Source organism: Chenopodium album, chromosome 8 (genome assembly GCF_948465745.1).
Source record: "Chenopodium album chromosome 8, dcCheAlbu1.1, whole genome shotgun sequence".
In the NCBI taxonomy this organism is placed as follows: domain Eukaryota; kingdom Viridiplantae; phylum Streptophyta; class Magnoliopsida; order Caryophyllales; family Amaranthaceae; genus Chenopodium; species Chenopodium album.
In genome coordinates this window covers 20129464-20153059 of record NC_137841.1, presented here as the reverse complement: position 1 = coordinate 20153059, position 23596 = coordinate 20129464, and the positions used below count along the sequence as shown (strand labels likewise).

General features: G+C 38.2%; 1 protein-coding gene across 1 annotated transcript; it reads left to right on the top strand.

Annotated features, from left to right (window-relative positions):
- The first annotated feature begins 15435 nt into the window (after positions 1 to 15435).
- Positions 15436 to 15894, top strand: LOC145642792 (uncharacterized). Its single transcript, XM_081693963.1, has one exon. It carries the CDS (start codon positions 15436 to 15438, stop codon positions 15892 to 15894), a length of 459 nt encoding a protein of 152 aa, XP_081550089.1.
- Positions 15895 to 23596: the final 7702 nt, after the last annotated feature.

The window sequence follows — 23596 nt, the reverse complement described above, 5'->3', positions numbered from 1 at the left end:
GGGGTTCAAGCTAGTGGGATTTTAAAGGCTTGAAACCATTCCCTACAGTTTTTGGCGACTCCGCTGGGGAGGATTTCTATTTTAATTCCTGAATTTGTTTCGGCAATGATTTAGAATGAGTGGATGAGACTCGAAAAGTTCTAAGTATTTCATGTGCGTAATTTTGATTAACATTATTGTCATATGCATAAAAAGGTTCTCATTGGAAAGACCATCCGTAATGAGTCAAAAACATAGGATTTTTACACGTAGGAAATTTGAGAAATGTCTTTCACAACTAGGACTGAAATAACACCACGCGAAACTGGATGATTTTATTGAGCACAGAAAGCTGCTGAGGCATGTGGGAAGTAGCGTCAGGGGCCAAAGCTTGGCGCCAAACTTTTAGCCGTAGCGCCAGACGCCAGAATTGGCGCCAGGCGCTACAGTTAAAAGTTGGCGCCAGTCTCTGTTTGCTGGCGCCAATTTCCCCCAATACCGAGCCAGAAATATGCGTTCTAATTTCGACCGGTTTTTCGTATTGTTTGCTCGATCCTACTTCCTGATTGAATTTTTTCTCATTTTTCTGAAACCCATATGTGTTCTACATATGGACATAACCCTCTGGGAATTCATGCTCTATCTACCTGATTGAACGCTCCTGGCAACAAAGGGTACATCTGAGAGGTTGAATTCACCAAACCATGGAAGCGAGTTTTTTCTAAAAAACTCGCGGTGTTCTATCCACACGCGTTAACCCTTCACGGTTAGGCTTCTACGCGGTGCATCTGGACAATTAACCATGGACCCTATTTGACTAAACCATATCCCGAACTTTAGAGAACTAGAGTCATGGTTAGGTTGCGAACTCATTGCATCATATTGTGCCTACTTGACTAATTGTGCATTATTTTGTTGTGCATATATATTCTATGTTTCTCTTAACCGTTTGTTGATATGTGTTGAGACTGAAATTAATGACTTAAAGAACTTTGCCTAATTAATTAATTAATTAATTAATTCGAGTCAATAAAGTTTTTTCTTCTTTTAATCGGAATTGACCTAGTACGGCTTTAGGCATACCCCAGTTGACTAATAATATCGAAAACAGTCCCAGACCGAGGCTCCAATATTGGTGCCAAAATCTGGGCTGTAGCGCCACTGTATGGTGTGTAGCGCCAGACATTTACTAAAAAGTCTGGCGCCAACCACCATATTGTGACGCCAGTCCTGTCTCTTGGCCGACAGTTCGGATTATTTGTCGAGTCATCACCTAGGGTCTAATTAACCAGTTTGCTAATTAATTCGGTTAATTTTCGCTGTCAATAACACCTTGTCAAGTCATTAATTGAGTCTTGGTCACATAGTCTAGCCACATGGTCATGACACGAGTCTTAACGCACCATCTACACTCACTAGTCTTAGCACACACTTTGAGTACACATCACCATGGCCATGTCTTAGGTTCATGCATGAGTCGGTCTTTCCGTCATTTGAGTTGGGGTACATTCTATTCCTAAATCTTCATATCTCTCCACCTCCATCTTTTCTTCTTCATATTCTATTCCAATCTTTCTTCACTTCCTCCATCCATTGCATGTTGAATAAAGTTTGAGTCAAATAATTAACAATAAGTATCCCCAAATTCCTTTCCCACAGTACTTGGTCGAGGAGAGAAGGGCGATTAATCAAGGACAACCTCTCTATTCAAGTCTCGCTTTTTGATAAACCGATTCGTCAAAAGAGGAAGGCTAAGAAGATAATGGCAACTCAAGAAGAAGTCAATGAGCTTAGGAATCAATTGGTTACCATGACTGAAACACTGAAGCTACTCACCCTCAAGGTTGATGATCCCATGAAGCAACAACAGATGAACCTCATGCAAGAGAGCCTAAGCAAGTTGTCTAGCGATTACAAGTTTCAAGAGCTTACATCACAAGGGGTCTTGGTGGACAAAGATCTTCTTCCGCATAAGTTCAATGCCAACGACATCCCAAAATTCAAGGCAACAGATAATCCTTACTTCCATCTAAAAGCTTTCGAAACTATAATGAGCATTAAGGGTATCGATAAGAAGGTTTTCCCCTCTCTGTTCCCATTATCTCTTGAAACCGTTTGCCAACAATGGTTCTTCTCCCTTGACAAGGAGAAAACCTCTACCTGGGAATTGATAGTGAACGCTTTCGTCGGTAGGTACAAGTGCAATACCCAAGTTGAAACCGACCATAGACAACTTGAGATGCTAAGACAAAAAGAGAATGAAGGCTTTACTTCTTTCTTTAATAAGTGGAGGGAAACTTCCGCCAAGATGATTGAGGTCCCCACTGAAAAAGAATCCGTGAGGATGTTTATCAAGAATCTCCAAGAAAAGTATTCAAAGCACTTAAAATATCAACACAACTTGAATACTTTCAAGGCCGTCTATGACGTAGGTATCGAGATCGAAGATGACCTCGCAAAGCAAAAAGCTACTAATAATAGCAACCACGGTGGCTGGAAAGGAAAGAAGAGCGACAATCCTTCTTCTTCCGAAAACGCCCACTCTAGTAATAATGTTAGTACCTTTGACCATAATGATGTCTTAGCCATGGACAATCAAGGATCTAAAAGGAAACCCAGGCGAGAGTTCACACCCATTGGAATGACCTACGATGCTGCTTTCGATCGTCTCTATGATCGAGGATTAATCAAACCTATTGGCCCTACCGAGGATCCAACACCAGAAAATCGATCTTCGAGATGGAATCCAAATTCCTATTGCAAGTACCATCGAGGAAACGGTCATACCACTGATGAATGCTACAGGTTTCAAAATCTCATTCAAGACCTCATAGAAGCAAACAAGGTCCCATTGCCTCTAGCTAGCGAGAAGACTGGGTGATGATGAAGCGAATGACACAAAACAAGAGGCGAGCTGCAACGACAAGATTTCATGGCCTCTCTTTTCTATTTCTGTTTCATTTTTTTCTTTTCCCCAATAAGTCTAGCATAGGCACCTTTCTCTTCCTCTAGATTTATTTTGTAGGATCATTATATTTTTTCTTTTTTAATAAAATGAGCATCTATTTCCTTGCACATGATCATCACATTGCATTGCATCAAAAAAAAAAAATAAATAAATAATCAAAACAAATCAAAAAAAAAAAAAAAAAAAAAAAAAAAAAAAAAAAAAAACCATGTCGAACTAAGCACAAGGTATACTAATGATTTGAGGCACCCCTTTGTAGCCACATCATATCTCCTTTCGCCCTTCAATTATACAATCCTTTCTTCATAAACCACTTTGAGCCTCGTCTAACGATAGACCCTTCTTTTTTCAACCTACATCTACCTAACCTTGGGATAGGATGGTGTGCAGCTTATGCAATTCTAAAGAAAGCTTGAGCAAATTCAAAAGATCAAAATAAATAGCAAAAATAAGCAAGCAAAAAAATAATAAAAGTGTACAAAAGGGCAAGTGTTCCAATGTCTTTGATATGAAAGTATCTACGATAAGAACACGTCTCAGATTGCGTCTCTTATCGAGTGCTCGGTACCGTGCCTGAGAAACATGAATGCCAAGTGAGTGATAGACCGCATGATCGGGATTGCCCACACTTATTAAAATAAAATAAATGCTAAAGCAAAAGAAAGAGCTAAAAAAAAAGTAGAAAACTCAAGTATAAAAATACAAAGATTCAAAATCAAGGTTGCACACCTTGGGGGCTTATCTAGGGTCTTGAGCCTTTATCCCCTTCTTCTTTAAACCTTTAGCCTAACCACGTTACAACCCTTAAAAAGACTTTTTTGAGGTATACACACTTGTGCGAGGTTCGGCTAGATCTACGTTCGGCCTGATTCCTAACGGATACGTAGGCAACCTCACATCGAGGTGCGGCCGTAATAAATATGCATTCATATTCACATTCACACACTTACACCATGATCATATCAAGGGATCTCCAATGCTCATCCCTATTCACTTAGAGCTAGACTTGGGGGCTTGATCCCTACATCATTAGCTTACCTAGCCTAAGAGTCACCATTATTTGGCTCTTCTAACAATATATTTTTCCACACACTTAGCTCTTGCGGCCTAACTTTAGTGTCACTATCACACACTGCACATATACATGACCAAATATACTTCCCTTAGGAACCCTTTGTCATGAAATCTTAATACAACGCTGAAGCATGCCTTGTCATATCAAAATTGCTCATCAATCGTAATCATCATTGCATCACGAAGTATGAAGTGCTTAGCCTCCGTGCCTAAGTTACCTAAATACTTTCATCATGGAGTCAACAGTTGAGATAGCCTAGGATGATTTAATCCTTGAACCTTGAGAGATAGTATCAAACAACATTTCACTAAGCTCATTCAACATGCATCTTCAAACTTTTGATTTTCTTTTTCACGTCTTTCTTTTTCGGGAGAAAGTCGGTACCCTCCACAATTGACGGAAAATTTTTGCTTTTTTTTTTGCATTTTTCGAGTCGCACGATCACATTACAATGCACACACGAGTCATGTACACATTGAGTCATGTTGTGTCATATAACTTTGATTTGAGTCTAACACATGTCATTTCACCTCGAGTCAGTCAACATATCGAGTCAAGTTTATGCCTTGAGTCGTGTCAAGTCGATGAGACAAGCAACATTAAAGCCTTAGGTCAACCCTAAGATGATTAAAAAGATTGGCAAAGTTCTATAGTCAAAAATAAACACAGGTGCAGCAGAACAGGGAAGACCCTACTCCAGCGCCTGGCACTAGAGATATTTCAGCAACGACAGAGCTCGAAGCCTCTCAAAAAGGTGATTTCGACTTCATACAGCAATTTCGGGTTCCTTGGTACGCCAGTTAGCCCCTATAAGCAATTTGACATGATTAGTAGTCGGCTTGATTACAATTGCAATAAGTGATTGACCTGACAAAAAAATCGTCTCACTTAGCTTAAGCGCCTAAAAAACTGGCTCATTACAATCGGTTCAAAAGCAAGCACTTAAACGACAATATTTCCAAATATGGATTGTCGTGCATTCTTATTAAACGACAAAGTTTTCCAAAAATTGGATTGTCATCCCCAACTGACAATATTTCCAAAAATGGATTGTCGTGCATCTTCTTCAACGACAATTTTTCCAGGATTGGATTGTCATCTCTGGCAAAGTTTCCAAGTGTGGATTGTCGTGCTCCTTCTTTGTTTGGCAATTTTTTCCAAGTTCGGATTGTTATACATTCATAGATCGCTGGCAAGTTTTCCGAGATTGGATTGTCATACACCCAGTTCCCTATGGCAAAATTTCCCAAAGGATTGTTGTAGGTTTCTATTCATCATAATTATCGGCAAAAGTTCCTCAACGTGGATTGTCATTCATTTCAGTAAGTGGCAAATTTTCCCGAAGTGGATTGTCGGTCGACTCTTTTTTGCAAATGTTCCAAGACGCGGATTGTCAATAGTGGCAATATTTTCCCAAAAGGATTGTCGCATAGCGTTGGCAAATTTCCAAGGTGGATTGCTTTCAAGAGTTATATTCCAAGATGTGGATTGTCGATCGTAGCAAGTTCTTATGAAAGATTGTTACGAAGCATTGGCAACTTTTCCAAAAATTGGATTTTGGCAAATTTTCTAAGGTACGGATTGTCGCTTCATCGTGACAACATTTCCAAGGATGGATTGTTACGTGGCATTGACAAATTTCCCTAAATCGGATTGTCATACATCATACAAGAGTTGTGTTGGCAACTATTCCCAAAGAAAAGAGGATTGTCATCACAGCAAAAGCACCGGCATACTGGTTCACAAGCAGCAAAGCGCCGACGTACTGGCATAGCAAATATTAAAAAGCAGTGATCTTTTCGAAGACTATCACAGCAGGAAAAAGAAGCTCTTTGTTCATAGACAAGTGAACATCGAAACAGCAAGGTGGCGTTCTCTAGATTGTGGAGAGTTGTCACAAACAACTGAGGATTGTTTCAAGTGAAGCAATCTTCGATGGTATTCCCTTGGACGTGGAATATTATCAAAGCGGAGGAGGATAGTTTCAGGCGAAGCAATTTTCCAAATTGGAAGCAGTTACGGGCGTAGCGGTTTTCAAGCGGGATGGCATTCTCTAGCTTGCAGGAGGTCATCAAAACAACAGCAACAGCAGCAATTGGTTACTTTCAGAGACATGTGCTCGACGGTGCAAGATACGCGTTTCTTAACTCTTTTATCTGTTTAACTAACGCTAGTTTTGCAGGTATCGGCGTTATAAGATTGATTTAGGATCGCAGAACGTTCTGAATCATTCTCCGTCCCTATCGCTACTTTGACTTTCGTTTTCGAAACTTGCGTTTCTCCAAACTCAGTCAAAGTGGGGGCTTCTGTAGACACCCAAATGTGTCTCCCCAAAACCAAACCCAGTGATGAGTACCTTTCACGTCGAATCATAATCGAATGAAACGAAAGTGTGGAAAGGTCTAGTGTTGCAGAAAGTTTTATTTCTTTTCTTTTCTCTTCTCCCTGTTTTTGAAAACTTTATTTTAAGAAAATAGTCAATCCAGTTTGGTTGTTCCATAATATGGGTCCAATAGTGGTGTATTTGGATGGGGTTTGCAAAGACCTTTCCAACGATATATTATAAGCCCAATTCCGATGAATATTGAGGAAGTTATGGCCAATTTACTAAACTGGGCCTGGTTTGAGTTTTAAGTACGGCCCAATGATCTAGGGGAGGGCCTAATATGATTTATCATTCCTAATGTAATTAGGAATGGTTTTGGTCTTCTAGAAGGTCTTATCATTCTTAATTCAATTAGGATTCTTCAGAGTTTTAATTAGATCAAATAGCATTTTCGACTGAAATTATATTATTTTATCTTCCAGTACGGGAAATTTATCAGATTTTCGAAAACGCGTTGAAAGCCGGTTTGGCGTCCAACCCCAGGCCTTGGCGCCTGGAATCAGGATTGGCGCCAGACGCCAGCATTGGCGCCTGGCGCTAGCCACTGGTCCTGGCGCCAATGAGCCAGGGCTGGCGCCAAGTTAGTTTTGTGGTCTTCAGACTCTGTTTTGATAAATTATCTTTTTTGATAAATTATCTTTTTTGGATGATTTTCTATATAAATATCGTATCAAAAACTCCGTTTTCAATCATCAAGGGTCACCAATTCTCTTTATTCTTAAGTTTTTATCAACTATCTTCGTCATCGATCATCAACTCTCTTCAATTCTTTTCAATAACATTCATGCATGCTTTCTTCTTTGCTTTTTAATACAAAATTCCGCATTCGCAAGATCTTGATACGCCTAGCCATATTCGAAGTTGCCTTCGCCCTAGACGTGAAAGGTTTTAATTTCTGAGGGTTTGGTCCCAAATCTCTCTTTCAATTATTTAATTTAATTGTTTGTTTATTATTTTCCTTGAAGTTACTAACGTGTGTATTTTGTAATTAGAAAGAGGTACGAGGCATCCAAGTAAGTACTTTATTGGTTTTTATTGATATTATGATGTAGATATCATGTTTACATTGTTATTTTGATTCCTAGTATCATGTCTAGGGTAATTTTAATATTAAATATGATTGCTATGGTGCCTTTTATTCTCTTCCTAATATTTATTCATGTTAGTATCATGTTAGGGCTAAAGCTTTGATTTTTATTGCTTAGTGACATGCTAGGGCTTGTTATTAATCTTGTTAGTATCATGCCTAGGATCTTGCTATTTTTATTATGCTTTAATATTAACATGAACATGATAATTATTGTAATTGTTATTTATTATAATTATTATTCATGATATTGATTATTTATTTATTATGTTGCTTGATATGTATCATATTTTATATTGTTATTGCTTGATCACCTTTATTGCATGTTAAAGGGAATTGGTATTTGCAATCACGCTTAATAAGATAATTAATAATCTTGTTAGGGTTAATTGTGATTATAATTCAAGTGATCGCCAATAATAGTTTATTTGTGCATTAAATTCAACCAACATAGATTAAACAGGTTTAGGGTTAACCTATTGATTGCATGTTGATCAAAAAGCGCACATGAATACGAGCAGAATAAAGTAGAGGCCTATTGTTAGGGCAGGTTCAATCTCTTTTAGGTTGGATTTGTATCATCATCCCCGAACCCTTATTTGGTTCATGACCTTATGGAGTTGACGATCTCTTGGATCGTTAAGGGGTGTAACCTTCACCTCGTGAATGGTTTACAAGTTCCTTAAAAACTTGTTGGCGACTCTTTTGCTCTATCTTCTTCCCTTTTGGACGCCACCGTACTTTAGTGTATGATCACAGTGGGGTTCAAGCTAGTGGGATTTTAAAGGCTTGAAACCATTCCCTACAATATCTTATTTATGCAAGGTGTTCAAGCATGTTGTATGATAATATGTATTTAAGTGAAAGCATGTTTATGTGAATTGATACAAAATTGTATGATTGAACACCAAACTTAAATGTTTGCAAGGAATTGTATACTTGAGTTTGAAAAAGAATTTTCTTTATTCAGTCATGACCCAAAATACCTTGCAGGATGTTTGAATTACCTAGTAGATTCACTAACATGGGCACGTTAGCAAAGAAAGACTATGGGCATGTTTGGGATTATATTTTCAAAACTAGTTAAATAAACATTTGGCCAAGTTGTAAAACATAGGTACTTAAAAAAGTTCTTGGCTTTAGTGGTAATTAAAATCCAACTAAAGCTCCCAAATACCACTTTGTAATACCCTAGAAATTTTTTCCTTTTAAAATACTTTTTCTACTCTAAATAAAACTCATTTTAGGAAATAACCAAAATATACCGCCACCATGATAACTGCTAAGGCTATTTTCAAAGTCACACAGCGGAAGATAAAACTAAAAACCAACTTTTTAAAGAAAAAAAAAACTTGAATTCACAACCTCAAAACATAAGTAAAATAAAACGTTCACAAGTTGGAATGAATAACACCATGGCCCTTTTAAAACCAACTTAAAATAAAGCATAACAATGTTAGTCCATGAATGATAAATCACCAATTCAAATAAATATTATACTAAGAAAGAATAACAAGTAACTCTCTGCACTCATTCCCTTTATGCTCTTTATGTTTCAAGTACCTGCCACTTTCTCTTTATTTCAACCTCTCTACTCACCATATAAATAAGTCATCATAGGGCCAATTCAAAGGAAAGCAAAATACAAACACAAGATTACGAATTAGCAACAGCTGAGTACATATGCACCACACTAACATAAAAATCCTAGCATCAATAAATGAAACATGCTCGCCATACTAATCACAAGTCAACTTACCTTTGACTCATACTAACAATGTTTATTATTAAATAATAGCTTTGGATTACGCATTAAACGAGTTTCCTTCCTTAAAAATAGCCCATTTAAGTATTGATGAGCTTCCAATTATATAGGGAGCTACCCCAATTGGTACCTACTATGTCACCTTGTGACAGAATTCCAACGCATTAATGATAAAAGAAAGTACATCGTCCAGTACCCCTGTAGAAGCTATGGTTAATATAAAATCCCATAACTCCTCATATGTTTATACTCAAGGTATATACATTCCAAGAGTTTAGATGTGTATCCTCTTATATACACTTTATATGATTTACTAATTTAACTTGAAATGACTCCAACTAATCAATCAAGAACAAACATAACAATAACCAACACATACTTCCAGTTCATTTTTTGAATTAATTAGTGAGCACATACTATTTATTTTCATTAAGGTTTTTTGGCTAATTTTGTGCACAAATCTGCGTTGTTACTATGTACCTTGGTGCATAAATGCACTAATAAACTTCCTTAACTCAACTTAACTTATATGAGTGAATAAAATAATAAACTAACTTCTTGACTCATCTCTAATAATGTATGGGGGAGAAACAAATTCATGAATCATGCTCAATAATTTTAACTTTAGGTCTTTTAATCTTATAAGCAAGGCTTATTAAATTCATGCTTCCTTGATACTTGAATATTAAACATACTTCCATGATTCATACATATTCAACTTGTAGCATGCCGCAAATAACATGTTCACATGCTTGCAAATTAATTCATGATCAACCAACATCAATTCCAAGCATATAATCAAACAAACATGCTACTAATCCATCACTTGTAACATACTTGATATTCCTAGCATGATACTACGCATACACAAATATTCTTATGTGCATAAGTACTCCATAAGTATTTGTTCAATTTGTAGATCGGAAATGAGTAAAAAGAAGCGTGTGGTATAAAAAGGAGAGGAAGGGGTACTCAACAAAAAGAAGAGGTTGGGTAGATTTGTTCATTTTATGTAAATGTGGGGTCATTTTGTATAAATGAGAAAAAAAATGTTCATTTCGTACTATTGAACAAATTGTGAATGCAAATGCGCAGATTTTATGTGAATGAACAAATATTACAAATCTGTCATTGGTTGTACCTTTCAAGTTATAACTGGTTATATAATTAAAATTACCTTCCGAGTCCACTGTTAGATGACCTTCCTATGACCTCCCTCCTAGGCACCAGAAGCCCTCTACCCAATAACCAGTCAGCAAAATAAACATTAAATAAATATCACTACAATAAAAAATTGTCCATATAGAAACAAAATTTTATTGACGGAATTCAATCCATTTCTAAATTATAGACGGAATTACAAAATCCGTCTCTAAATTTGAGATAGAATAAAAAAAAAATCCGTCTATAAGTTAGAAACGGAATTGAAAATCTGTCTCTAATTAGAAACAAATTTCTTTCTTCCGTCGCTAAATTAGAATCGAATTTTTTTCCGTTGCTAAATTTAGAGATAGATTTTTTTTCCATTGCTTAATTAGAGACAGATTTTTTTTTTCCCGTTGCTTTCGTCTCTAAATTATTTTTGAAACGATTTATGTAAAATATTACTTTAGAGACAATTAGAAATGGAAGACATATTTGAAAATATGTTTCTAAACTAGAGACGAAATTTCTTTCACTTATAATCAATTATGTGCGTAGAAGTAAACAAATAATATTTGGTATAGTTGGTAAGAGTTCCACTATGTGAATTAGAGGTCACGAGTTCGACTCTTACCAAGATTCTTGAGATTGGGAATTCAAGGAGTCTTACATGCAAAGCCGAGTCCAGTTGACCTGGGTGAGGTCCTACCGAATAGTAGCTACTTTTAGAGACAAAATATTTTTCCGGATTTTTTTTTTCCGCTACTAAATTTAGAGATGGATTTTTTTTTTCTCGTTGCTAAATCTAGCGACGATTTTTTTTCTGTCTCTAAATCTATTTAATGACAAGGTTTTTATTAACGGAGTGATTCTATCGATATATCCGTAGCTAGCTATGTCCAGCGACGGATTTTAGATAAAGTCAAATTTTACCTATCGCTAAAAGGCCAAATTATTGTAGTGTATTAGAAAAATTGAGTCGTGGGGATTGAAATTTGATTTGCATGCAAAGTAAAAAGCCTATAATCAATTTGAACTTTTTATGATCAATAAATCTTTCTCTATGTAAAATTGTTGTTAAAAAAAACTTTCCAATGTTGGCTTTGTAATGGTAATATGAAGTATAACTTTTTAGCTGAAAATTTTGGTCATTAATTCAAAAAATTGACCATTACTTAATGAAATTGAAATCTGAATTTCAAAGAACATACTTGCAAAATTAGAAATTAGAATTCAACTCCAATGGTTTATTTAATACACCATAAATAAAAAAATAAATAAAAAAAAGAAGTAAAATTCAGAATATGTTTGCATTCAATTACGCGGAAGAGACATTATATTGGTGAGGAAGAAGAAAAGAAATATTACTAGAAAACAAATGCTTGTTGACAAAAAAAAGCTTAGAAAAATTTAAAAAAAAAGATTTTATTATTATTATTATTATTATTATTATTATTATTATTATTATTATTTAGTTTTTTTTATTGAAGAGATGAAACGCATACTAGGAATGTTGTTAAATTAAGATGAATACCATTATTAGGATTGTTGGTAAAAACTGAAGGAGATGAAACCTAATATATAATTTAAGAGTTTTTTTTTTTCAACTTTCACTCACAATAGTCCAATCCTTGAATGGAGTAATTCTATGCATTTTTTTTAAATTTTTTTTTTTAATTTCCTCTTTAACTTCCATTGCAATAACTTCCACTTCTCTCCATTTTTCAAACCATTCAAAAAAAAAAAAAAAAAAAAAAAAAAAAAATTCTACAACTACCACTTAATTTTTTTTCTTTTAAATATACATAAATGCTCCAAACTCCCAATCTTGAGTTCTCACGCATTTTTTTATATTATTATTTTTTTAAATTAAAAAAAAAAAAAAAAAAAAAAAAAAAACAACAACAACTACTACCCGTTCCACTCCTTTTAAAAAAAAAAATATATAAATAAATCAATAACTACCAATATTACACTTTTTTTTAAGAACACAAATAACATTTCACTTTGTGTTATTTTTTTTACGTAGTATAATATATGACATGCAGTAACACGAGCATATAGTTCATTTATCAACAAATCACCATAACACTCAAAATCCCCAACCCTTCGATTATATGTATTTTTTAGGAACTACCCTCCAAACAACTTCGACTTCTCTAATAACCAAAACAAAAAAAAAAATATACAACACGTTTTTTGCGAAACTGGTCTCACCAAAAAACTGTTTGCAAAAGAACAGAGTAACTCCTACATCACTGAACCAAGTTACCCGTATAACACTAAACCGATAACCTCTATAGCTTTGACAAAGTACACCCCATAATTACTTGCCACATTGCGTGGCCACCGACTAGAGGTGATCAAGGTTAGCCTGAACCAATTTTGGGCTAGTTTTGGGCATATTTTTCCGGCCCGAAAAATTATTTTTTTGGGCGGGTTTGGGAATACACTTTTACGCATATTTAGTTGCTATTTTAGGCCCGGCCCGAAAAGCCGGCACATCCCGACCATTTTGGGCGGGATTGGGCATAAACAATTTGGCATGAAGGTTGACCCGGCCCGGCCCGAGAAGTGGGCATAATTTTTTAACTTTGGTCCGGCCCAGCACGCCCAATAATCACCTCTACCACCGGCATATAAGAGTAGACCCTGTTCTTTTAAGCTTCTGAGCAGGGCAGAGAACATAAGATTCCAGCATAGTAGTCATCAGGGAAAACCAAGTGTCAACAAACTAATAATATTCAGTATAGCAGAGCTAAGCAGAGTTTAGCAGAGCAGACCAGAACACAAGTCCACAACAGCTCAAAAGAACATGATCTAAGTTACAACATCAAAATCAACTTCCCGTATTCTAAGTATATTTTTTCTTATAGTATATATTTAATATCTTTCGAATATAATATATATCCTGTGCATTTTGCACGGGTACACTCTAGTCTTTTATATAATTTAAGAGATGTTTTCCCAACTTCTCACCAAATTCCTCCAAAATTCTAAACCTGTAATTTTGTGCCCTTTTTTTTATAATAACCTCCAAATAACTTCCTTTCTCCAAATAAAATAAATAAAAAAAACTTTTCACTTCTACTATTTTTTTTCTTTCTAACTATATATACATATTACGTATATTCTGTGCGTTAGCACGAAAGGCACTCGCCTTTCATTCACAGCACTCTAAATTCCCATTCTTGCAATTCTAGCCCTTCTATTTATTTATTTATAATTAAAAAATAACCAATAACCACCCTTTTTACTCATAACTACCCATATCATTCAATTAAAATCTAGCCCTTCTATTTAAAAAAAAAAAAAAAAAAAAAACCAATAACCACCCTTTTTTACTCATAACTACCCATATTACCATATCACTCAATTTTTTTTAAAAGAGACCCAATAACCCCCTTTACAAAGTTCACTTCTATTTTTAAAAATCTCTGTGTTCCGAAAGCTAGAGGTGGGATGGGATTTTTAATCAAGCACTTTTGGCAAAGCAAGTTTGGAGACTACAATCGGATGAGTCCACTTTGTTGCATAAAATTCTGAAAGCAAGGGATTATAAGCAATTAAGCATACTTCTGTTATAGAGGCTTTATGAGGACACGACCCAAGCTACTCTTGGAGGAGTATATGGGGAGCTAAAGTTTTCTTGCGCGACGGACTATGCTGGAGGGTTGGTAATGGCTCAAGTATACGAGCTTGGAGAGATCCTTGGTTAATTAAAGATGGGCGTCCGTTCTGCCCACCTATCCCCCTGATTGTGATGAAAATATGCTAGTCCGTGACTTGAAGGGTGGGATACAGTAAAGGTGAGGGGTGCTTTTGATTTAGAGGTTGGTAATTTAATACTTGCTACCCCTTTCTCTCATATTGACAGTTCAGATTGGATGTTCGATACTGATTTGGTAATAAGGATGGGATTTTCTCCGTTAAATTAGGCTATTGGCGAGCCAGAAATGGGCATGAAAGCAATTATGTATCGAATTGGGATGATGAGATCTGGAAACTGGCTTGGTGTGGAAAGCTCAAGGTCCACCAAAACTTCAACATTTTTTGTGGAATGCTGTTAAGGGCAACTTGGCTGTGAAGGACAAGTTACAACACCTAGGGCTGTACAGAGTGCGGTTTAGACCGCACCAAACCGCAAACCAAACCACTATTATTTTGCGGTTTGGTGCTGTTTAATTTGTGGTTTGAAAATTGCGGTGCGGTTTTTGAAAATGACCAAACCACAGTTTGCGGTTTGGTGCGGTTTTCAAAATTATTGAAACCAAACCGCACCGCAAACCGCACTTTAATGCGGTTTGTAATTTTTATACTATATTTTCATTGAAATTATACAAAAGAACTAAAGCATATGAGCTAATATTTGACTAATAGTTAATTAAAGGTTAATAAAAAGAGTTTAATATTTGAATTATAAACTAATAATTATAAAATAAAATAAAATTTTTGTTTTAAAAAGAATACGGTTAAACCGCAAACCGCACCGCACCGCACCAAACCGCATTGAAAAAATAAAATTTTGAAAAAAAATTTGCGGTTTGGTGCGGCGTTTTGAAAAAATTACAAGCCGCACTTTTGCGGTTTATGATTCAAACGGCATCGCGATCACCCCTAACAACACTGCCACATTACTACTGGTGCGTCCTGCCAAACGCGTGGTCTAGCGAGGGAAACTATTATTCACTCTATACTAGAGTGTGAGGCAGCCAAAGCAATACGGAGTTGCAGTGATCAGCGCTAATTCCTTGAGGGGACTTCGTTAGACACTTTTGCAGCTTTGTAGGAATGGTTAAATAGGAAGTATAATGCTGGTATTGTTTGCTCTATGGTAACTCTATTGTGGGCCTCATGGCGATGTCAAAACATGCTCATTTTTGGGGATGATAAACATGATTTTGTGATGTTGGCAGCTAGTTTCAATCGATTGGTGCAAGACTATAATTCCTATGTTGTGAAGGTGTTCTAACCTGCTGTTGCTGCTACTACGAGTTCTGTGTTGAGCTCTAATTAGTGGCAGTGTTCGTCTATGGGTTGCTTCAAGATCAATGTTGATGCCCACGTTCCTAAGGTTGGCTTGGCGGGGTTAGGTGTAGTATGCAAGGATGCAAATGGCACTATAATATGGGCTGCTGCGAAGAGAGTAGACACGTCTTCCCCTATGTGTATAGGCGAGGGTGTCAGATATGGAATGCAATTGGCAAGGAGGCTTGGGTATGTCAATATTTGGGTGGAGTCGGATGCTATAAACGTGGTCAATGCAGTGACAAGAGAGGCTAAAGGTTTCTCTCCAATCTTATCCATTTTTGATGATATTGTTAAAGATAGAGTTTCCTTTGATTTTTGTACTTTTTCACATGTTAAAAGAAATTGTATCACCGTAGCTCATCTAGTGGCTCGGATGGAAATTGGTGAAAATGTGGAACTTGTACGATTTTCTCCATTCCCTCAAAGTATTACTACTTTGGCGGAGTTGGACATTATTTAAATAAAATGCTCTATCTTTGTCTTTCAAAAAAAAAACTTCACTTCTATTTTTTTCTTAAACATACAAACTATATATATACATATATCCCGTGCATGAACACAGATACACTTTAGTGAACAATAAAAGGAAAGAAATGGATGACAAAAATAAAAAGGCTAAAGAAACACTTCAGTTAAATCAAAAGGGTATTTTCTAATAAAAAAAAAAGGACAGAATTAGAGCATGTGACATGTTAATTTTCCTGTCATCAAATACTAAAGTGTACCCGTGCTAATGTACGGGATATATTATTCGCGAAAGAAAAGCTATCTAGAGCCCTATAGAATGAAGAAAGGTCCACCTGACCTCACAGAGAGAATAGAATGAGTCGCCAACATGATTTAAAGAGAAAGGTTGGTAGTTATTAGTCCCTTGAAATAAATTTTATTTTTTTTTAAAAAAAAAAAAAGAAAAATAGTGGAATATGTAGTTATTGATTTTTTTTAAAAAATTTAGAATTTGTGTATCTATAGTACTCCGTAATATATAAAGAGAAAGTGCATTTTGAGTGATAAATTTCACTATCCAGAAATTGCTCTTCTAAATTTACAAAATTACCTCTCCTATTCCCAATTAAAAATCAAAAAGTTAAATTTTTTTAATAAAAAACTGCTCTATCATTGGTTTAAAAAAAAAGAAAAAAAAACTGGTATATTCCACGTTAAACAAAAAAATTGCTCTATTCTTTTCCAAAAAAAAAAAAAAAAATGCTATACTTCGTACAAGTGTAATACTAGTAAACTACTCGTAGTAGTCCGTACTTCCTCCGTTTTTTAATAGTTGCAAAACATCCTTTTTCACGTTGTTTAAGAAATGTGGGTTCACACGTTAAAATACACTTTAAAAAGGGTTGAGTGGTTGTTAGAAGTGTAATTTAGTGGGTCATGTCACTCATGTGCTTTAAAATAAAACTTTTGCCCAAAATAACTTTCGCCATTTATAGTGTGTTGCAAGTATTGTGACAATTTTATTTTAGGAAAGTGTTGCAAATATTAAAAAACGGAATAAGTATACATTACTCCCTCCGTTTTTAAATACTTGCTCCATTTCCTTATTTGAAAAGTATTTATAATATTAATGGAAAAATTGATTCTAATAATCCCACCTTTGGTCGGTTCGCTGATAATAATCCCACCTATTGATTATTAATTAATAATCCCATCTTTGGGGGTCATATTCTTCTAATGGTCCCTAACCTGTTGCCTGTTGGTAACCGGTTAGATAGGTTAACATGACACGTGTCCTTTTTATGATTCGTCCAAATATATAATTTTTATTTATAAAAAAAAATTAAATTTTAAAACTTAATTCCCCTTTCCTTTCTTTCCCATGTATTATCCTCCATTAATCCCGGTGAAACCTTCAAAAAAAACCCAAACTGGCAAACTCAACCACCTCCTCCACTAAAATCGGGCACCTACGCGTAAAACCCGACCCACGAACCCCCCCCCCCCCTCATTGACCCACCCACAAAAGCCCCACCAACTCTAACGTCCGACCACCCCCACCCACATAAATGACCGGCCACCTCCACCCACAAACCAGGGAACCTACGAAAAACATTACCTAAGATCGACCAGCTACCCACGAAAGACGAAACTCCTACCCAAGATTGACCAGCCACCCAGCCCACGAAACCCTCACCCCCCCCCCCCCCGAAATCCCTTCCCCCGCAAAATTGACTTTACTACTTGACACCTGACGACCGACACCTACTAGTAATGAATTTCCTTGAGAAATAAGTACACTGCTACCATTCTTGTAGGAAGAGAGAGATATTAATCTGGGATGGGAAAGGGAGGGGAGGAGAGAGATTTGGGGCTAATTGACTATGGAGATGAGGGAGAATATAGAGGAAAAAAAATTACCTATTCTTCAGGTTAAAGGTCACTAAGGACCATTAAAAGAAGATAACCCCTAAATGTGGGATTATTAGATAATACTTCAATTCCTTTGTTTTCTTTTAGATGCAACACACACTTTTTCACGATATTTAAGAAATGTGGGGTTCACATGATATAATACACTTTAAAATGGGATGAGTGGTTGTTAGGAGTGTAATTTAGTGGGTCGTGTGCTTTAAATAAGGGAAATAATATAGTTTTTCCCTAAATTTACTTTTCTTTTATAGTGTATTGCAAGTATTGTGACATTTCCTTTTTGGGGAAGTGTTGCAAGTAAAAGAAAACGGAGGAAGTAATTAATAGGTGGGATTATTATTTGTAAACCGGTTAAAGGTGGGATTATTAGAATTAATTTTTCCATAATTATTTTATTTCTCTCAACTAGTGGACCCAACATAGATCATACTCCCTCCGTAGATCATACTCCCTCCGTTTTTTTTATTTGCATCACTTTCCTTTTAAGGGTGTTTTTTTTTTACTTGCATCACTTTTATATAGAGTAACTTTATACTATATATTATTATTTCTCTCTCTTACTTTAAACCCCACTCAAATTAATTTATCATTTTTTTCTCTCATGGTCCCCACTACTCTCTTACATAATTTCAGTTTCATGATCCCCACATTACTTTTACCATAATAAATTATTCATCCACTCATATTATCAATTCATTCTCCTAAAACTCTGTGTATTTGCAAGTGATGCAAATAAAAAAAACGGAGGGAGTAATGTATTAATTTCATATTCTCTCCACTACTTTTGCTTTTTACAATTTTTTATGGGAAATTCTCAATGGTAGCCACGTATTGTTGCTTATTTCCAATGGTAGCCAATTTTTTTTCGATTCTCAATGGTAGCCTTCAACTTTTTTAAAGTTTCAACTGTAACCTCATTTACTAAATAACGTTAAGTAACTGTTAAGTTAACTAGAGTTAAGCAAAATAATTGTTAAATTTAACTATAGTTAAACATTTTTTTGTTCCTTCCCTTCATCTTCATGGTTTCCACCCATCCCTATTTTCTTCATCTTCTTCCTCCCTTCATGGCTGCCATCCCTAACTCTTTCCTCCGTTCTAGCCCACCGGCACCGGCCAACCCCCACCCAATGCCACTTCCCCCCGACATCCCATGTCCTCCTTTCAAACACATCCCCCTTACCCACACCCCCAAATGCACTCGCGATGGTTCCGTTCAAACTTTGGGACATTAATGGCGAAAACTCGCACGCCACCACAATCATCATTGTTTTGGGTGTTTTTAGTCCCTTAGGAGAGTTACAGCTCGAAGATTGGTCCGGTACGGCCTATACCTGCAAAACAACGGAGACTCCTGTTGGTTGGAGTTCCGCCTCCGACGATCAAGTTAGAACGTGTAGGAGTGAGTAAAAAGTGCGGAAAAAGATAAAGATGAGATCTTTACAGATCCCGAGATCAGGTGCTTTCTCTGATGTTAGAGAAATGCAGGTGATGTAATAAAATGATTCAAATCCCCCCCCATAATGGGGAATCTCTCCCTATTTATAGGGTCATGGAAAAATGTGCCCTTATTCTAGGTCATGTGACCTAAATTTGGTGGGCTATTCTAGGTCATGTGACCTAAATTTGGTGGGTTATGACAAGTTATGGGGAATTGGGCCTGAAAGCCGCCATTCCATGACATGACAGTGGGGTCCACGTGTCAGTATTTGGTTGGTATTGTTTAGACCAATGCTGGGCGGACAATTGTCCTAATGCCGGGCAGACACGTGTCTTATTCTCAGGCCGCCACGTGGCAGGGTAATTTTACCCAAAACATTTTCCTCTGTCACAGAGGTGACGTGGCGCGCCACGGGGCGTCTGTGACACATGTCAGCATCTCATTTGGTGAAGTAAAAATTTTATTGTTCTCCCTCTGGGGGATTACCGAGGTGCCCCGGAATTACCCCTCTATAAAAGTAATTTTTTGACCCTCATTTCACACATCTTTGAGTGAAATTTGAGAGAGTTTCTAGAGAATTTTTACAAAAAATTGTGTACTCTGCCGCTTGTTATTGTCCGTCTGCACCAACCGGCTCATTTCAAGTCAACTGTACCTTTCTCAAGGTAACCGCCTGGCTCTCTTCTGTTTAAACTTTTAAAATTTTCGCCTGTGTTTGTTTTTCCTTTGCTTTCATAAAATGGTTTCACAAACACATTCGGCACGGCCTAGGATAGCTGTCAGTCGGTCACCTGGGACGGCTGAATCTACGACTAGGGGTGCCGTTTTCCCCACTCTTCATCCGTCCCCCAATCTAACCGTCTCTGTGTCTGTGCAGGACACCATGGCTAGAACCAAACGAACAGCTAGAACTGAAGAGGGGGATGGCTCCATTAGGGTGCCTCGGAGCGAGGTGTATTATGACAAACCAGGCACCCCAAGTACTCCGGAAGACTCAATTATGGACATGTCGGTTAGTCAGCAAGAAACTGAATCTGACCAAGGGTCTTCCCACTCTTTCTCCCTCACAACCTCAACCTCTAACTCAGGCGGCTCCAAAACTGAACAGGAGTCGTCTGAAAAACCTGATGAGGAGCCCGCTTCCCCTGCAAGGGGTCAAGGTGAGACGTCCTCTTCCCTTCAAGACGAATACACCCCTTACTTCTCACACATTTCCCTTTCCACCCAGAAATTAATGCTGAAGGGGTTGAATGACTTTAGGGACTCTTATGTCATGGGGGTCGGATATGAAGTCGAAGTGCCAGCTTTGACGGATGCTGTAGTCTGGCCCCTTAACCAAATCAATAGGAACACTGCATTCGGCTGCTATGCCACAGTGATACCGGCGGGTCTGAGGTTTCCCTTGGATCCGGCCATTGAGGCGATCCTAGACGGGTACCGCCTGGGGGTGTGGCAACTCACCCCAAATTCATGGGTGAACATCCTGGGGTATGTAGCCGCTTGCAGGATGCAGAACATTGAACCTGGCTTTGAGGCGTTTGCTTTTATGCACTACTTGAGCAAAGCCCCTCAGTCAGCTGGCCCCGGCTGGTACACCCTTACTAGTAATAAGGGGTACATGATGACACTTGGGAAGGAGTCCAAGTGGAAGGACTGGAGGAACAAATTCTATATAACCACCTCCCCACACACCAGCCGGAATGCCAAGTTCAATTCTTGGAACCATAACCCTTATCTCTTAGGCCAAAAAGCTCTTCTACCGCCTGTTTCTGAAGAAGGTTGGGATCAAATCCTTGACCCTGGGTTGTTTAAGGTGGAAGTGCAGGCGGTAGAGGGGGGTTCTGAGAAGGAAATCAGATTCAACAGCTACATCCCCCAATATGAATGGCTCAAGGACCCGACCTATTTGGCCGCCTGTGGCCTGAGCTTAGAAAAAGGAAGAGGTGGGTAGACGGATGGGGGTTATATCATGCATGCTTTACTTATAGCAAAAGAATTTTATTGTTGTTTTCTAACCACCCATCCGGCCTTTTTGCAGAAGAAGCAATGTCTCAGCTTACCCCAAACAAGAAGCCAAGCGGCACTGCCTCCGCCTACCGCTAGATGATGAACAAGAAAAATCAGATCTTCAAGCGGGAGCAGCTTGAACATGTGAGTCCTTCTTTCATCCGGCCTTTTCTCATTACCTTAGCCTTAATTTTACTAACTTGTGAATCATTGTACAGGAGGGCTCAGTGAAGCCTCCAGTCGTCCCTGGGGTGAACCTCAAGCCCCCCAAGCGGACTGCGGAAGAGGCGGCTCCGACTCCCCCTAAGCGCTCCCGGAAGACTGTGGCTCACAAACCATGTGCCAGCAACTCCGAGTCTCACCCCTCCACCGGTGGTAAATCGTCGGCTGCTCTCTCTGCTCTAAAGTAGGAATGGCAACGGATCGGATTCGGGTCGGATGTGGCTAAATCCGAATCCGATCCGTTTAGTAAACGGACCCTGGACTCGGATCCAAATCCGAGTCCGAATCCGATCCGTTTAGTAAACGGACCCTGGACTCGGATCCGAATCCGAAAAATCCGAGTCCGAATCCGATCCGACTCGTAATTTTCGGATCCGAATCCGGTCCGTTTATTCGGACCTCTGAAATGGTCCGAATATTTTATTTTTATTTTTATTTTTTGTAATGTCATATACTTATAATTGCTTGTATTGTCATACCAATTAAAGTATAAACATAACATATTTAAATTATAAACTAAGTTACATAACAAAATTTTGCTACAAAACAAGCAAATAATTGTCCCAAGTTATAGAGTATATGCTTATACTCTCGGATTCGGACTCGGATCGGACTCCGTCGGACTTTGCGTAGGGTCCAAGTCCGATCCACCTCCTATTCGGATTCGGATCTATTTTATCGGATTCGGATTCGGACTAATTTTAAACGGATTCGAATCGGATTTTTTCCTTCGGATCGGATCGGATTCGAATCGAACTCGGATTAAATTGCCATCCCTACTCTAAAGCAAGCGTCCGAATCCAAAGCTTCCAAGGATTCGCCGTCTGCTGGAGCAGGCTCTCCTGACAAGCGCCGCAGCAAACAGGTCCAGGACCTGGTTGTCATTTCAGGTACTTGAGTTTTCGTCATTTTTTTTTGCTAAGTATAGCTTATCATGCGGCCTTTTGTCTATGCCGGATGTATGTGTAGTAACACCCAAATTTATTCTATCTTTTGTCGGATGTGTGCATACAATCACCCAGTCTTGTTTTATCTTTTCATGTCGGATGTATATGCTCTTAACACCCAACTTGATTCTTGTTATGCAGAAGCCCCCTCCCAAGATCCAGACCTTAGAGAAATTGCTAAGGAAATGCTCCAAAAAGGAGTCACTACTGAGCAGCGAGACTCCATCCGGGGAGTTGGCAGCATGAACCTGGAGGCTATCCTCGCTCTTCTCGCTGAGGTGAGAACTTAACATATTTCAACTTAAAATCTCATTCGGACCGCTTGTTTTGCTAACGGCCCTTTTCTCTTTTCCGGATGCAGGCTATGCTGCGAGTGAATGGGCTCAAAAAGCCATTCAACGAGAAGACCAAGGAGGTAAGAGCTTCCAACCTTAGGGCCGCCTCTAATCTTAACAGAGCACAATATGATGTAAACAAGAATGAGTTTCTAACTCGGGATATCCTGTATTCTCAGGCGGCTGCCAACTTGTAGGTTAAGAAGGATTTGGAGGCGGCTCAGCAAAAGGTGGCGGAGCTCAAGGGGGAGCTGAAGACAACCAAGGTGGAGCTTGACAAGTTACAAGACATCGACAGAGACACAACCAGTCTCCGTCGTCAGGTCGAGAACTTAAAGAAAAAACTTGCCAACCAGGAGGAGAAGCTCATATCCAAGTTTGAGAAGCGCGCTGAAGAGGAGAAGTGCAAGCTCATAGAGGAGAATGAGGCCGACTGTGCCACTCTAATGGAGATGGCATGGAAGGCTCTCTTTCCTAATGACGATTACTCCATCTGGGAGTATCGTTATGAGCAGGCGACTGACGCCTTGGATCAAGAGCAGCAGGAGCAGGCGGAGGCTCTGGCGAAGGAGCAGGCGGAGGATGGAGCCTTGGATGGGGAGCACCGGGATCAAGTTGAGGATCAAACTGTCTATCATCCCGCCAATGAGCAGGAAGGGGCGGATGATAATGAAGAGCAGTCGGGTCCCGGGGCTAATTAAGCTATTTCTGAGTTTTTTTTTTCTGCGGCCGTATGGCCATAATGAATGCATTTCCGGCCTGCGTGCCGAGTATCTCCTTGTTTCTTTACCGACCATGGGGTCGGGTCACTTAACAATTTTTTTTTATGTC

Excerpts from the sequence above, each read along its gene's own strand:
- LOC145642792 (XM_081693963.1), top strand. The coding sequence starts at position 15,436 with ATGGGTTGCTTCAAGATCAATGTTGATGCCCACGTTCCTAAGGTTGGC.